Source organism: Rhodnius prolixus, unplaced genomic scaffold, assembly GCF_049639745.1.
Source record: "Rhodnius prolixus isolate KJV_2025 unplaced genomic scaffold, Rpr scaffold_2, whole genome shotgun sequence".
NCBI classification, from domain to species: Eukaryota; Metazoa; Arthropoda; class Insecta; order Hemiptera; family Reduviidae; genus Rhodnius; species Rhodnius prolixus.
The window spans coordinates 33056328-33072575 of NW_027411592.1; the positions used below are offsets into that span (position 1 = coordinate 33056328).

Genomic DNA, 16248 nt, shown 5'->3' on the forward strand with positions numbered 1-16248 from the left:
TATTTGCTCTTTAAAAGTGAATATTATCTTGTTTTTTAAAAACACAAATCTAGCAGTTTGGTAGTTATTGTTTACCCAATAAGTTGTATTTAACAATAAAGGTTTTGAAGAAATCTAAGTAAAAAATGCCACATTAAATATTGACGGTATTTTTGGTATGTACGGTACTAACTCAATTTTGCAAATCTATCTAACGTCAAATGTGATTTATGTTTTACTATCCGTTGAATAATACGAAAAAGTAATTTTATCTGACATTAGAATTTAAGTTTTTAAGTTATTAATAAGCTGTTTTTGATGAGAGATTTCTCTAACCGAAGAGGAGGCAGCTAGCATATTTATTTCAGAAATAAGATTGAAATTGAAACAGCCTTTCATGTTAAACCATCTTCTTGTAAAAAAAGAAAAGAAAAAAAAGCCAGATAGGATCCCAGTTTGCACTGAAAGTTCGGTGAGGTAGAAACAAAAATTTTTGATTATTAAATGCGATTTGTTTCTTGACCTGAGCGATATTTTTCATACAGGACAAGTGTGAACATGTCCTAGCTGAGTTAAGTAGATATCGGAATGGGATTAAAATGAATGATCGTTGAAGTGCACCAATAGATCACCAACACTGCTTTGTTCAAATTATCAAAATTAAGAAAATGGCTCTGCAGTTTTCAATCAGTTCAGATTCAATTAGATAGTTTTTGTTTTACAAAAAGCATTCCACACCAGAAGTTGGACAGTGTAGAACAAACAATATAAATAAGGTTACAAAGTAAGGCACAAACATTAATTAAAAAATAAATAAGGGTTACAGAATGAAGAAACTGATTAAATGTAAACTGTATAAAATAAATAAAATCTCTCAGATAATAACTGTGCTTGAATCACAAAAAGTATGGAAAGAAATGAAAAATTAGTAAGTAATTCGGAAAGATTTAATTGTGAACATTTTATCATACACTTGTTAACTGATCTTGTTACCGGATGCAAGAACGCTATAGAAATTATATACAACAGAGAGCCAGAGAATTGCATTTCAGAAGGATTCAATAACCCTTTGAAATACTCGCACCAGTTTTAAAGATGTAGCTCTACCTGGACGCAGAGCTGCGACAAAGAAATCAAATGCACACTAGCCTAATTAATCCAAAGAGATAGCCAAGGTTTCCAGAGATTTTTCTCGAAAATGGCTTCTACACATGGCCTTGGGCTTGTTGTATATGTGTATTTCTAAAATTTTAATTTGTAGTATTTTGCTATGAAAATTAGATTAAATTTATGGACGTCTGAGAGAGAGGTTTTTTTTTTTTTAACTCCTCTAAATTGTCTTTTTCTTTGTAATCTGCAGTCCTATCACTTAATAACTGTGAAAGAGAAATAAGTAGTTGCTAAAATGTGGAGTTAGAAAAGGATTCCTCAACTGGAATTTACTCATAATTATATTTTTCACTTTTATTTTTGAGGTTTTTTTACTTCTCTTATTTACTAGTAAAAATAGGAATTGTAATTATGTAGATTTGCGATTTAGTTTCGATTAAGACCACTTAGGGGAAAGAGAGTGGTTAGGTTTTGTCTATCAAGTTCCAAATTTTTTGTTATATATTGTATTATCTTGCCACCAGAATAATAAAAATAACTTTTATATTAAGTCTTAATGAATAGATTTATCGCTATTTTGGGATTTTCTCGAAATCGGCGTGAACGTTTTTATTACTTTTTTTACTAAATATATCTATGTAAATCTATAGCTTTTATTAGAAACAATTTTAAAAGTTTATTTCAACAAAAAAAGGCGAGTAGATTTTCCTCTAAAGTGTCATTTTCTGTAGTTCACGGTCCAAACCCTTGTGTAATCTTAAAAAGGAATTAACTGTTTTGCTTAAAACGACTTTACAGAAAATTCCACAGGCGGTAGTACACGTCTAGACCAGCGTTTCCCAATCTTTTATTGGCTCGCGTACCACTTGGTAGTAGGTAGTACATCATGTTAAATTGTACCACTTTGTAAAAATGAATGTATTTTGTGAAATTTGTTATTCCGAGTGTGTTATTTTGTTATTATTATTTTCCTTTATTTGTATAGAGATACAATGAATCTGTAACAAAGGAGTTCACTTTATAAACTTTGTAAAGGGTAAAATCTTAGTTTTTTTTTGTTTTTTTTGGCGCATCAACAGCTGAGGTCATTTTTTTTTTTTTTTTTTTTTTTTTTTTTGGCGCATCAACAGCTGAGGTCATTAGCGCCCGGAGCTTTTTCCAGTGCACTGCCGGCCTCCGGACAGTGTTCTCTCGTTACAGACAACACTGTCCATCACCGGACAGTGAGCTGTAAGAAGCTCCTAGGAAGAGAAAATCTAAGGGTCAGCTGCTGGATTCGAACCCGGGACCTCCGCGTGGGAGTCCAGTATGCTAACCTCATAGCTAATCCCTTCCCTAGTTTTAAAACTTTTTTTAAATAATTAAAAATTGCGTACATATTTTTCTCTTCAAAATTATTAATTAATTTTCAAAGTTCTACTTTAGGATTATTATATTTGTGCCCAAATCTTCTAAATGAATATCTTTTAAGCATTCAACTACCTGTAAGTACCAATTAAATTTAATGTTGCTTGGATAGAGCTTACTCATTACAATCAGTCTCTTTACGCAGATTTTTTACATAGTTATCATTTAAGTTCTGTCACATGATAATTCTATTAAATTTTCTTCATCTTTTATCGATAATGATGTAGCTTTTCCTAATTTTTTTTTTATAGAAGGGGCTTGAAATCCAATTATCATTTGTGTTTTCAGGTTTTGGAAAATACTCCATGAAAAACAATTTTAATCCTGTTAAATGTGCTATTATATTTTCTCGTATATCTTGAGACAGACTAACCTTATTATGTACATATTAATAACTCTACTGTATAATATTATTGTATTAATTAAAATAATTTTTATGTTAATACATATCCCTATAATTAGGGATAAACGTTTCTATGTTAATTTTATGATTTAATTTTTTATGTCCGCCATTATTGATTATTTTTTGCGTACCACAGGTTGGGAAACGCTGGTCTAGACGATGTACTGTTTACATTCTCTGGTTCCTAGGCTTTCCTGTTAACTCAGAATAGGCTTACCATACACAAATTTGTTTATAACTTAATCATTTTTCTTGGCTGAAGGATTCTGCTCATGCTGATAAGTACCAGTATAAAAAAAGTAGCTTTATGTTTAGTATTTTTTCTGTGTAATGTATTTTTTTTTTCTAAATTAACGCACTATTATTATTATTCATTTTTCTTGAAAAATTCGTTTTAGAACAGTGCTACCCACTCGGATTATAGTGTTATTTTTATAGGTTACATTTCATTGTAATCTTCAGTTACTAACTGTAAATATTAGGTTAGAATTAAGTATGACTGAAATGTTCAGTGTTTGAGAAAAAAAATGTGAGTTTAGAAGCTTTAGAATAGTTGCAAGAAAATTTCATGTGAGTGCGCCAGATCTTATTTTTTTAATTATAATTTTTTTTTGTTTTCAGGTACAATGACAGATCTTATAATTCAGTCATCAAGTGGTAGACGTGGCCCGTGTGACACTTACAGAATAGGCATTCGCGAAGGTTGCAGATCACCAGTAATTGGACGTTATTCTGGTGCTGACGAACGTCCAGTAGGACTTGGACTGGCCGATTTGAAACATTCAAAATCAGATGATCTCGTCTTGCAAAGTGCACCATTATCACCGCCAGATATACAGCACGGCATATCCGAAGCATCATTACAAATTCAACGTGAAGCTTGCGTGGTATATGAAGAAGATTTAGGACCGCATGCGCACAATAGTACAAGTTTACCAGTGTATTTCAGTGATAGTGAAACGGCTAAACGACCAATTATTGATAAACCTCCGTTAAAAATTACCGGCGATTTTGGTACGGATATCTCTTCAAAACGGTCTAGCCAGTATATATATGACAGAATCGATCCTGAGGATAGTATCAAGGATATTATATCAGAAAATGATTTCTATAGGTATGCTACTTTTATTTTATTTTTTGTATTTATTTTTATCTTTGTTTTCTCTTACTAGGTAAGGAAAGTATGAGGGGTCACATCATATTTTTACAGTCGAAATATTTTTTCAGCGGTCCCATGAATACGAAAAAATGTTTTACAGAAAATGTATGTGAGATCAAATTATTTCGCAAAAAATAAAACTCGCAGAAAGCGAAAACTTGAAATTAGGTCTGTCCTAAAGAGCTGTCTGCGACCTTGCGATCAACAACCCTTAGCTAGAAGTGCCAGCTTAATTAGGTGGATTTTTTTTCAGTTTTTGGAGAGTTTGTCGAAAATGATTCCAAATATTTTTTTCTTAATTGTTATTATACTCAAGTAGTAGTTTACAAATTTTATTCGAAACATTTTCCCCAAGAAAATCCGATAAATTTTCATAACATTATAATGTAGAACTGAAATTCAAGAACAAAATAATTTTAATGAAAGATTTTTCTATACTATTTTAATTATTAGTAATTATTTATTATTTAAATTTAGTGAAATCCCTGCGCTTTATGTAAAGAGATTTTATGTCAAGTTCCGATTTAGATAACTTCCGTCTTCCCTGTTTTTTTTTTTAAATCCAGCCTTCTTTTAATCTCCGATTTTCGAATTGCTCCCTTAACAATCGATTTGCACCTTGTTGGGAAACACTGTTCTAAGCGGTCAAAGAAATTTTAACCAGGTTGCACAACCTCTTAAAGTCAAGAGAACCAGAATATGTACCCAAATTCTCTGATGGTAGACTGAACTACATCGGCCTTTGTTCTATATTAAGCCTAGTTCTCATTAACCATTTATTGTTGTTGTTTTTTTTTTACGGCGCATCGACTACCGAGGTCATTAGCGCCCCTAATCGTTTATGCTCTCTTCTTGTGGCTACTCAAACTGAATCGGCACGCGGAACTGACTGGTTTCCGCACACAACCCCTTGCTGGATGAAACCCAAGTCAGCTGATAGCATTGCCATTCATCCCCTCTTATCTCATCGAATAAAATTATTATTATTATTATTTATTTTTTTTTGGCGCATCAACAGCTGAGGTCATTAGCGCCCGGAGCTATTTCCAGTGCACTGCCGGCCTCCGGACAGTGTTCTCTCGTTACAGATAACACTGTCCATCACCGGACAGTGAGCTGTAAGAAGCTCCTAGGAAGAGAAAATCTAAGGGTCAGCTGCTGGATTCGAACCCGGGACCTCCGCGTGGGAGTCCAGTATGCTAACCTCATAGCTAATCCCTTCCCTAATATAAAATTATTATTAAAATTATCTTTGATTTCATTCGCCATAGCACGCCTGTTTGCTGTATCCCAGACAGATTTCGGACTTTTATCTATCTTCAGAGGTAGATAAATCACTTTGGTGTAGAAATTTTGACTTCTACACCACACTTACTGACTAAGTAAATAGTATTTAAAAATTAATATTATACACTAGAAAAAAAAATAAACAAGTGCTAGAATTCTCCTTTTATTACGTATCTTCTTTGGGCAGGAATGGCTAAGATTTCCTGTACAGTACAACATTAGTGTAATGAACAGTCCAGTGCCTTACATGTTATTAAGTAAGGTTAATATATATAGCTATAATTCTGAGTTTATAGGAAATTCAAACAACCGTAAAGGCCACTTAACCGAATGAATGGCCACTCTTTTTGAGTTTTTGATGGCTCCAAAAATTTACTTAAAATTTTGTTAACTTACTTTATGCAAGTTGATTCTCAATTTTTATTAGTAAATGACACCTTTAAAGTAAATTCCCTTTGACCCTTTTTTCTATTGTAAATTTTTTATTGTAGGTTTTTCTTATTGTAAGTTTCATCGAAATTTAATTACATAATCTACGGTAAGGGAAACTGATGCGATTTTTTAACTCAATTCTGGACTAGATTGTTGTCTAAGGTATTTAAGTTGAAGAAGGAAATCTGTTGTAAAAGAGATTGAATATGTGAAACACGTGTTTGGTTGGTGCATCAGGCTACTGGCTAGTGCAGTGATGGGCAATTGTTTTTTAGCAGCGGGCCAATAACTGAAAGGAAAAATTTTGACGGGTCATAAACATTTTTTTATTTAAAAAAAAATATATAATAATTGAGTGAGACATTTTTATAATAACAAAATTAAACTAATGCGATGTATAAAGCTGCGAGTGTTTTGATAATAGTTCCGCCATAATTTGGTCCAAATTAGGACGCTGTTAAGAGTTGAACTGAGCTGTCACAGCTTTTTCTAAGCGTCATCATTGAAATAAGCTGCTCAAAAATTACACGAAATTTAAATTAATAGAAAATTAATAAAAATGACTAGCAGTGCCTTATTAATCAAAGGTTTCTATTATGTAATCATATTCCGGGAAAATATCGACTTAAGCTACTTGTGGTGGTGGGGAAGAGAGGCTTCTAAAGTGCTATTTCCGTGCAATATGTCTTTGTTCGATTACTAAATTTTGTCAAGTAAGATTAATTTCAATGATGACAACGGAAATCGCTAGCCTCAGAGTCGTTGATTTTAAACTGATCGAAAATCTAATGTGGCCGATTGAGTGAACTAATCCATCTTGACAATACAAGTGAGTTTCGGATCGGCGAGTGGCTTTTTATAATTGTCGTGCGATATATGAGTAAATGTTGATACTTAATCTTAAATATTTTCTTTTTGTACTTGGTTCTGTTTCAAATAAATCTTTATATTTCACAACTACATCTTCGTCCGTAAGTTACGGCTTTTGCTAATGATTTTGATAGAAAACTTATGTAATTTAGGAGACACCGCAATATCGCTTGACTTCTTGTCAATCGTTATCAAGCTTAAGAGCCTGGAGTGAAATAGTTGCAGGAAATTCTAGTTCCTTATAGGAGTGGCTTCTCTCTTGAAGAGTAATTGTCTGTCTCACGTTCGTGTCTTTTCTCTTGATCACGTTGGGGCCATTAGCCTGAAGGAGTTTTTATTTTGTTTACGCCTTTTTTATAGAAATTAAACTATGACGACGCGAAATTCTTGGCCGTTCAAAGGAGCGATAACGATTATTGTTAAGGCTTCATAACTCGGTCACAAACTACAAACATACTGGCATGTCACAGACATAGACCGGCTGCGTTAAGAATGGTACCCAATTTTGAACTAATGCCAAATGGACCGCACGTGTATGAATACGGGAGCGTCTAGAATACCTAATAAAAAGAGAAATCTAGCGCTTATTTATTTATTTTTTTTTGTGTATAATAATAATTTTTAAATAATATTTACTTAGTCAGTAAGTGTAGTGCTGAAGTCAACATTTCTACACCAAACTCATTTTTACTACCTCTGAAGATAGATAGAAGTCCGAAATCTTTCTGGGATACAGCGTGCTATGACGAATGAAATCAAAGATAATTTTAATAATAATTTTATTCGATGAGATAAGAGGGGATGAATGGAAATGCTATCAGCTGACTTGGGCTTCATCCAGCAAGGTGTTGGGTGTGGAACCCAGAAGGTTCCGCGTGCTTATTTAGTTTGAGAAGCCATAAGAAAGAAAGAAAGAAAGAAACTTTTATTTTGTCCTGGGACAATATCCCTTAAGGACAACAAACAAAATTTAAATTACAAAATTAATTACAATAAGTTCTCTATAAGTAAAAGCAATATAAAAGTAAAATTATTATAACAAAAATTACATTGAAATGCACTTAATTTATAGGTAAAAAACTAAATAATAAATTCTCTAATGAGAAGCGTCTTCTATGAAGGACCGCATTAAGAAATCATACAATGCATTTTTAAATGAAGCTATTGTACTTTTATGAATTAATGTAAGAGGTAAAGAATTCCAGAAAAGAGAAGATTGCACAAGAAATGAATTTTTATAGGTAACTGTTCGATATGGAGAAATATAAACTTTGGAATTAGCAGTTCTGGTATTTTTTAAATCTAATTGGGCCTTCCTAATAAACAGATTAAATAAATATTCAGGACGTTTATTTTTTAGAAGCATAAACAGAAACCTTCCCAATAAATACTTCCTTCTATACTTGACATTCAACCAATTAAGAAAAATAAAATGAGGAGTAATATGCTCATCTCTTCTTACATTTAGAATAAAACGAACACAGGAATTTATTGACCTTTGTAATTTTATGTTCAATTCAGCTGTTAAATCATTGTACACTAGCGAACAGTAATCTAAATGCGGAAATATAAGTGTAGTAATCAGCTGTTTCCTTAGCGAAATTGGCAGAATATTCCTATTGTATTTAAGCTGGCACAAAGTTTTAGAAATTTTGTTAGATATGTCACCAACATGATTATTCCATGATAGAGTACTAGTAATAGTGTCACCCAAACATTTAGCAGAATCTACATAAGGAATAGAAGCCTGATCTATTGTTATTTTTGAAATAGAATAAAATTATTATTAAAATTATCTTTATTTCATTCGTCATAGCACGCTGTATCCCAGAAAGATTTCGGACTTCTATCTATCTTCAGAGGTAGAGCAGAAGAGAGCATAAACGATTAGGGGCGCTAATGACCTCGGTAGTCGATGCGCCGTAAAAAAAACAACAATAAATGGTTAATGAGAACTAGGCTTAATATAGAACAAAGGCCGATGTAGTTCAGTCTACCATCAGAGGATTTGGGTACAAATTCTGGTTCTCTTGACTTTAAGAGGTTGTGCAACCTGGTTAAAATTTCTTTGACCGCTTAGAACAGTGTTTCCCAACAAGGTGCAATTCGATTGTTAAGGGAGCAATTCGAAAATCGGAGCTTAAAAAAAGGCTGGATTTAAAAAAAAAAAACAGGGAAGACGGAAGTTATCTAAATCGGAACTTGACATAAAATCTCTTTGCAGCGATTTCACTTCTTCTCATGGTGCTACAGTCCTATAGTAGGACCTGTACCTTATTCAAGAGAGAGTGCCACTTTTCCCTCTCCTCGGCTTTTAGGCACCATAACCTCGCCTAGTTCGTAACCTTTGGACCATCCGGCTATTCTCTCTTTCTTGGTTCGTAACAATGGTCTTTTCCGAAGCAGGGAAAGTTGGCCCTGCGCTCATCCCCCAACCTGGAGGACCAGGTTTATTTCGGATTATTTCGGAGAGCTCACTCCTAGAAGAGTTGCCATCACCTTGGCTAATGAGTCTCTTCTACTCATTCGCGGTAAATCATCAGACTATGTGTGACCCGCTGCAGTCAACATAGTTTGTAGATCATTTTGCCATTAAAATATGATTCCAGGGGGCACTACGAGGAAGCGATCTACTTTTCCCCCTCAGGGATTTCACTAAATTTAAATAATAAATAATTACTAATAATTAAAATAGTATAGAAAAATCTTTCATTACAAATATTTTGTTCTTGAATTTCAGTTCTCCATTATATGTTATGAATTATATGTTTACTTACTCGTGTTTGCTCCATAATTTCCCAGCTATTTCTTTCTAAAACCTACCAATATCAAGTTTCTTCAGCGAAGAGTTCAATTTTTGAATGTTAAAAATTATGTGTATGTTAAGGGGGCATAAGAATTATAGAAAGATTTTGGTGCGTCTTGGCACAAAAAAAAGATTGGGAAAGACATAGGCTTAGTACGTTTTGGACTCTCAACAGTGGATTGTTATGATTAAACTTTTAACATTGTAATACAGTGATCAGTTAGTAAATGACAAATATCTGCTGTCATTAATATTTGTCTTATTTTACAGATTTGTCTTATTTAAGAGGCACTATGAGAAATACTTGGATATCAGTAAGAGATACGAAGAAGCGCGCAACATTGCCTACTATCTAGAAGAGAAGTATCATGAAATTAAGGTATGATTTACATTTTTTATTTTATTTATATTTGATGATGTTTTAATACCTAATTAGATGATAAGGTCTACTTGTTTATTTAAATATTCTTGTAAAGAAATAATGCTTTCTCTCTGTAATATTATATGCTTCCATTCTCTGTCCTATTTACACGCTGGGTTTTATTTATTTTTTTTAATTTTTTACATTAGTGCTTTTACAAAAATTCATTACAGTTTGATCTTTTTAATATTCGGTGGTTATTTTCGTTTAATAAATTATTCATTAATTATTAATAATTTTGGAAGTTTTAACAAAAATCTAGAAAGGACTTTTGAATGCAGAATAAATTATTTAATAATAAGTAATAGTAATATGTTTATTTAGTTCAAGAAAAATACATCTTTTAGCAAGGAGACTGTCTTGCACATGTTCAACCATGTATGAAATTTAATTAAAACCATATAAAAACCATTACATCCGAAATTACTCGAAAATAACTAAAATATAGAATAATATGTAAACAACAGTTACATATAATTTTAAATAAAAGGAACAAACAACTACTTAATACAATTAGGGTGAAGGGATCAGTAATTGACTGCTTAAGAAAAAATTCGAGTTTAAGATAGAATAACTTCCGTTATTTTGGCTCCAGGTGTAGGTTATAAAATTGTACCGCTCCAGTAGGATGTATTTTATTTTATTAATATTTTAAAAGCAGTAAATTCGATCTTTATGTCAACCAAAAATGATTTTTTTTGGAAGTATGTCAATGAACCAGTAATTGACATACCGAATTTTCGGTGGAACCAGTGTTTGACATGGGGTGGGACCAGTAATTGACATACAAACACATTCATGAAACGACATAAGGTATGCATTCAAAATCACTTTTAGATCTAAATAAATCACTTAAATCACCTAAATCACTTTTTCAATTGGATTTATAACAAAAATTAGTCTTATTCATAATTAATTACAATCAGTTTTTAAATAGGCAAACCTAAATAATCTAATATTTTTTCAACCTTACCCTTTTTTATGCAGCTTTTGACGATCAACCCTTACACAACTGTACTACCGGTAACATCACAAACATCACAAAGTCACCAACTCTCCACGTATGTTTGATTTCGCACCTGGTACTTCTCTTGAGGGAGCTTCATTTTTCCTCTGGCCGTTTTCTTTGATGGAATTCTATGGTTTAGCCATTTCCTCCCTTTCTTCTTTGTCATGTGGCTAGGACCCAAAACTGAGGGAGAATGAGAGATTTTCCAACTCCGTTACGTGGGCGTCGTTTTTATTAGTCACGTAGGCCTCGGAAGCTGTTCTTCGGCGATCACGATTATTCCAGTTTGTTGTTCATAGATTGTTGTTCTCTACAGAATAATCATTCTGCATGCCCTCTTGAAATAAGGCGTACATTTGCTAATTCATTAATTTAAACATATTTTGTTGGAAGTTTTACTATTTATTTTATGTTGCCGATTTTTATCAATGATTTTATTTTACAATGTATTGAATTTTTAATTATAATAAAATTTACCAACCTATCTTATCATTTTCCCAGGAAGTCAATCACTGGTCTCAAACAAAAAAGCTGTAGGACTAGTAATTGACATACATGTCAATTACTGGACAGATTGCCGTTTCAAGGACCAGTGATTGACAGCCCCATTTTAATCCTCAATGCTTCTTATAATTAAAACAAAAACTACATAAATGAAATCTACAAGTAATACTAATTATAACAGAACATTGATAACCACACGAATATATGAACAAATAAACGAAAAATAAGAAAAAAGAAAAATTATTTTCTTATCAATCCTCCTTAGCAACGGCTTGTTTTTTCCTTGATTTTGAACTTTTACACAAATAACCTTCCACTGATACCAAGGAACCTTGAAATAATTAATATTTTTCTGGAACTGCTGCCCAAAGGCTTCTCAATAACGAAATTGAAAGAATCACCACTAAAAACGGCTCATATCCCTTATAATACCAGTTTATTTCTGGTATGTCAATCACTGGTGCCCAGTCAATTCTGGTCCCTTCACCCTACTCTAATAAAATAAACAATAAATTTACAGTGCCTGAAATTAAAATTACAAATAAAGTAAAACTTTTAATTAAATTCTAATTTACATGAATATGTACAGAGAGCACACGTTGTCACTTGCTATTGTAGCCCTAGCTGGTGTGCTTGAATAGTGTAAAGAAAAATATGATTAATTTTTACTCTAGAGCTTAGATTCTAAAAGCTTTGTAAATGAGTGAAATATTTAGACAGCTACTTAGAATAAATTATTTCCTTTTTATAACCATGTTTCCCTTAAACCACTTCGCGTTTACACATCTTTCACCCAAGAAACTAAAGCTAAACAGTTTTAGACATGTCATATAATATTTCGTATCTTTCCAGACACGACAAATTGTCAAACTGTTGACTCTCTTTGCGCATGTCTACGTACAATGAATTACAAATCAGTCAATGGATCTGTTGGAATAAAGGGAACTTCTTCAGCTCCCACTCTTAAGTTTTTTTCGTTCATAGAATTAATAAGCAATTTAAATTGTCTTTACAAATAAATTTACTAAGCAGTTGAAAGTATTTTTGGGCTGAACAATATAAGCTTAAACAATAACAATATAAGCTCACACAATAACAATATAAGCTTAAACAATAACAATAAAAGCTTAAACAATAACAATATAAGCTTAAACAATAACACTATAAGCTCACACAATAACAATATAAGCTTAAACAATAACAATATAAGCTCACACAATAACAATATAAGCTTAAACAATAACAATATAAGCTAACACAATAACAATATAAGCTTAAACAATAACAATATAAGCTCACACAATAACAATATAAGCTTAAACAATAACAATATAAGCTTAAACAATAACAATATAAGCTCACACAATAACAATATAAGCTTAAACAATAACAATATAAGCTCACACAATAACAATATAAGCCCACACAATAACAATATAAATAAGATTATTTAGTTTACCTTTCTATGTAGAAGTTCCAGATTGCTCCGCCTCTCCAAAGAGATAAATTCAGACATGTTAGCCTTTATTGCTTTAAGGAAGTTACTAACAACAGTTCATTCTTTTACCTTTCATAGGTTTGCATTTTTGCTATTATTTCATTCTTACTGTTACTTTCATACATATCTCAATGATTGAACTCATTGTAAAATAAATAAATAACTTCGAAGAGGCAAGGCCCGGAAGTGAAAGCCCAAGTCAGTACTTTATGACTCTACCCATGCAAACAACCGTTACTTTTAATAGTTAAACATTGCAACAAGATCTGTATAGCTAGTGTTATACAATATTTCCTAGAGGCATTTTTCGCAAGTGTATATAAGTGTATTTATTTATTGATTTATTTCTTATAATCTCCCCATATTGCAAAAATGTGAAAAATCGACGTCTTTATTGGGAGTCCGCTACAAGTGCACTTTCTCTGACGATGGAAGAAAATCAGAAACTTTGTTCCAATTGAGATAAGCTTCTGGCTGAGCTAGAGTTGGCATCGGTGCTCATAACGCCATAAGACTAGCACGTTGCCCTGTCTTGAGCTCTGTTTGTCTGAGCAAAAAGTTCTTAATGGGTAATGTTTGGCGTTTTGGACAGCGGCAGCATTAAGGACAGGATAGCTTGGTTTGCTTATTGTTTAGTCGCATTGTGGGTGAAGTCACCGAGAGTGGTTTCTTAATAAACAGTCCACGAACTCCTTGAGGTAGTGGGGGAACCTTGATGATATATTCTGGAAAGATGATGTTTACGAGGGTCGTTTGAAAAGTCCGTGCAAAGTCAGAGAGATAGCACCACTGGCGCGTATCGAGGTTATGTTTAGTTAGTAGCATCTCTTGGAAGAACACACACCAGGTTTCAGCCAGATCGGTCTATTTCTTTGTGTTTGGCATTCGTTTGAATCGAGGAAGTCGAGTGATTTTCAAAAAATGGACGAAAAAGAATTTCGTGTGTTGATTAAACACTACTTTATGAAAGGCAAAACGCCTCAGAAGACTAAAGAGAAGCTTGATAAACATTATGGTGACTCTGCACCTTCGATTAGAACAGTTTATAAGTGGTTTCAAAATTTTCGGAGTGGCCATATGGGCACAAGTGACGCTGAACGTTCTGGACGCCCTGTTGAGGTTACTACTCCAGAAATCATTGATAAAATCCATGATATAGTGATGGATGACAGAAGAGTGAAGGTACATAATATTTTGTATCTACATTTGGACATGACAAAGCTATCCGCAAGATGGGTGCCGCGATTGCTCACGCTTGACCAAAAACGAAATCGTGTGAAGTGTTGCAAGGACGGTTTGCAGCTGTTCCAGAAGAATCCGCAGGACTTTAAGCGTCGTTTCGTCACTTTGGATGAAACATGGATACATCACTACACTCCTGAGACCAAAGAACAATCTAAACAATGGGTTACCAAGGGGGAATCTGCGCCAAAAAAGGCGAAGACCGTTGCTTCAGCCGGAAAGATTATGGCTACTGTCTTTTGGGATTCGCAAGGAATAATCCTCATCGGCTATCTGGAAAAGGGTAAAACTATTACAGGTGCATATTATTCATCGTTATTGGACCGTTTGAAAACCGAGCTGCAAAAGAGACGCCCACGATTGGCCCACAAAAAAGTCCTTTTCCATCACGACAACGCACCAGCTCACACCTCAGCAGTTGTGGTCGCAAAATTAATGGAAATAGGGTTCCAACTCGTTTCACATCCCCCCTATTCTCCAGACTTGGCTCCCTCGGACTACTATTTCTTCCCCAATATGAAGAAATGGCTGGCGGGAAAATGATTTTATTCAAACGAGGAGGTGATTGCAGAAACGAATGGCTATTTTTCAGACTTGGACAAATCCTATTATTCGGAAGGGATCAACAAACTAGAGCAGCGTTGGACGAAGTGTGTAAGCCTAAAAGGAGACTATGTTGAAAAATAAAAAAGGTTTACCCCAAAAAATTAAGTAGTTTTTATTTTTGCACGGACTTTTCAAACGACCCTCGTAGATATAAAGGGATAAAATGTTATTATTATACTAACTGAGTGGTCTGCAAAGGGTGAATAAAAAAATAGTTAATGCTTAATCAATTTAAGTTCGTAATTCGTTTATTTAAATATTTATTGTGTACCTTTTACCGTTTAATCAACCCTTATACTTATAAATTTTTAAACGGTTTGTTAAGGAGATTTTTGTACCATTTAGATAGTTCTTGTAGTTTCACAGTCGTATTAAGAACAATATTTACACATCATACACATCTCTGAATATGATCTCCATGCGTAAGTTTGCCTTTATATCGTGCAATATAAAGAATCTCTCCATTGGCCCAAACGTCCTTTTTCAACCGGGGTTTAGAAGAGGCTCCACACTTGCGGCACACTTAGCTCCTAAAGTATTAAGTACTGCGTATTGACACCCAAGAGACACATCTACGTAATTAGTAAGAACCGAATAACACTTCGTACATCTAAATCGGTTCACGCATCGGTATATTGAAATGATTGCAATAATTTCCCTTAGTGGATGTAAAAGCAGGATGGCACTGCAATGTCATTTAGGGGAGCCCTAACCCTTTCATCCAGGCAAATTTTACCCAAATCGGGCCAAGATTTACAGTTATTAGTAATAATAATTTTGGAGGGTGCCTAACATAGTACATGGTGCTAACTCCTTTCCCATTCGATGTACAGAGTCGAGACCCGTAAAAGGCACATCTGGATGAAATTCCAAATCGAATGATACCTGATTCATGAAAATCAGTTCGTGCGTTTAGGCGCTACGTTGTTTGCAAAAAAGGTGAACAACAAGAACAAAAACGATGTTTGAAAATGCCGTGTTCGATAATATTGTTGGCAACATTCATTTCGAAATTTATCAAATCGACGTTGTTACAAAAAAAAAAAAAAAACAGTCATAAAGGAGGATCTGCCCTACATTATAAACAAAAATTCGGGTATTTTATCTTTTATAGAAAAAAGAGAAAAAAAATTGTCAAAGTTGGATGTTTTTCAACGTTCCGCTTTTTCGTGCAGTTTTTCACGACTGTCAATATATACAACTGTCCTACCGGACAGTTTTAATTATTAAAAAAGACTTTTGAAGAAAGCACATCACCGAATCTGTCCACAAAATAACGGTCAATTAAAACCAAAGCGATTTGTATTTATCTGTAAAAAATGTATCCGATCTTCGTCCTTACTAAGTCAGAGGAAGAAATTATGTCTCTAAATTTTATATCACTTGTTAAAAATCTTATCTTCATTTTATAGCAATCTTATTTCTTACTAACTCGAAAGTTTCATTAACTGTTATAGGTTTTATTAAATTTCGGATTCACTTTTTACATTTTTCAGTTGTTTGTGGATTAAAAGA

The 16248-nt window shown here is 33.4% G+C and overlaps 1 protein-coding gene across 5 annotated transcripts in view; it reads left to right on the top strand.

Annotated features, from left to right (window-relative positions):
* Nucleotides 1–16248, top strand: part of LOC141449514 (uncharacterized) — a 195413-nt gene that overhangs the window by 491 nt on the left and 178674 nt on the right. For 4 of the 5 annotated variants that reach the window (XM_074119032.1, XM_074119036.1, XM_074119035.1 and 1 more), the window contains exons 2-3: nucleotides 3521–4013; nucleotides 9724–9832. In XM_074119032.1, the coding sequence (XP_073975133.1) occupies nucleotides 3526–4013; nucleotides 9724–9832 (597 nt within the window). In that variant the 5' untranslated portion in view covers nucleotides 3521–3525. Of the gene's footprint in view, nucleotides 1–3082; nucleotides 3199–3520; nucleotides 4014–9723; nucleotides 9833–16248 lie in introns of those variants that run through there. The other variant, XM_074119034.1, reaches the window with a different exon arrangement.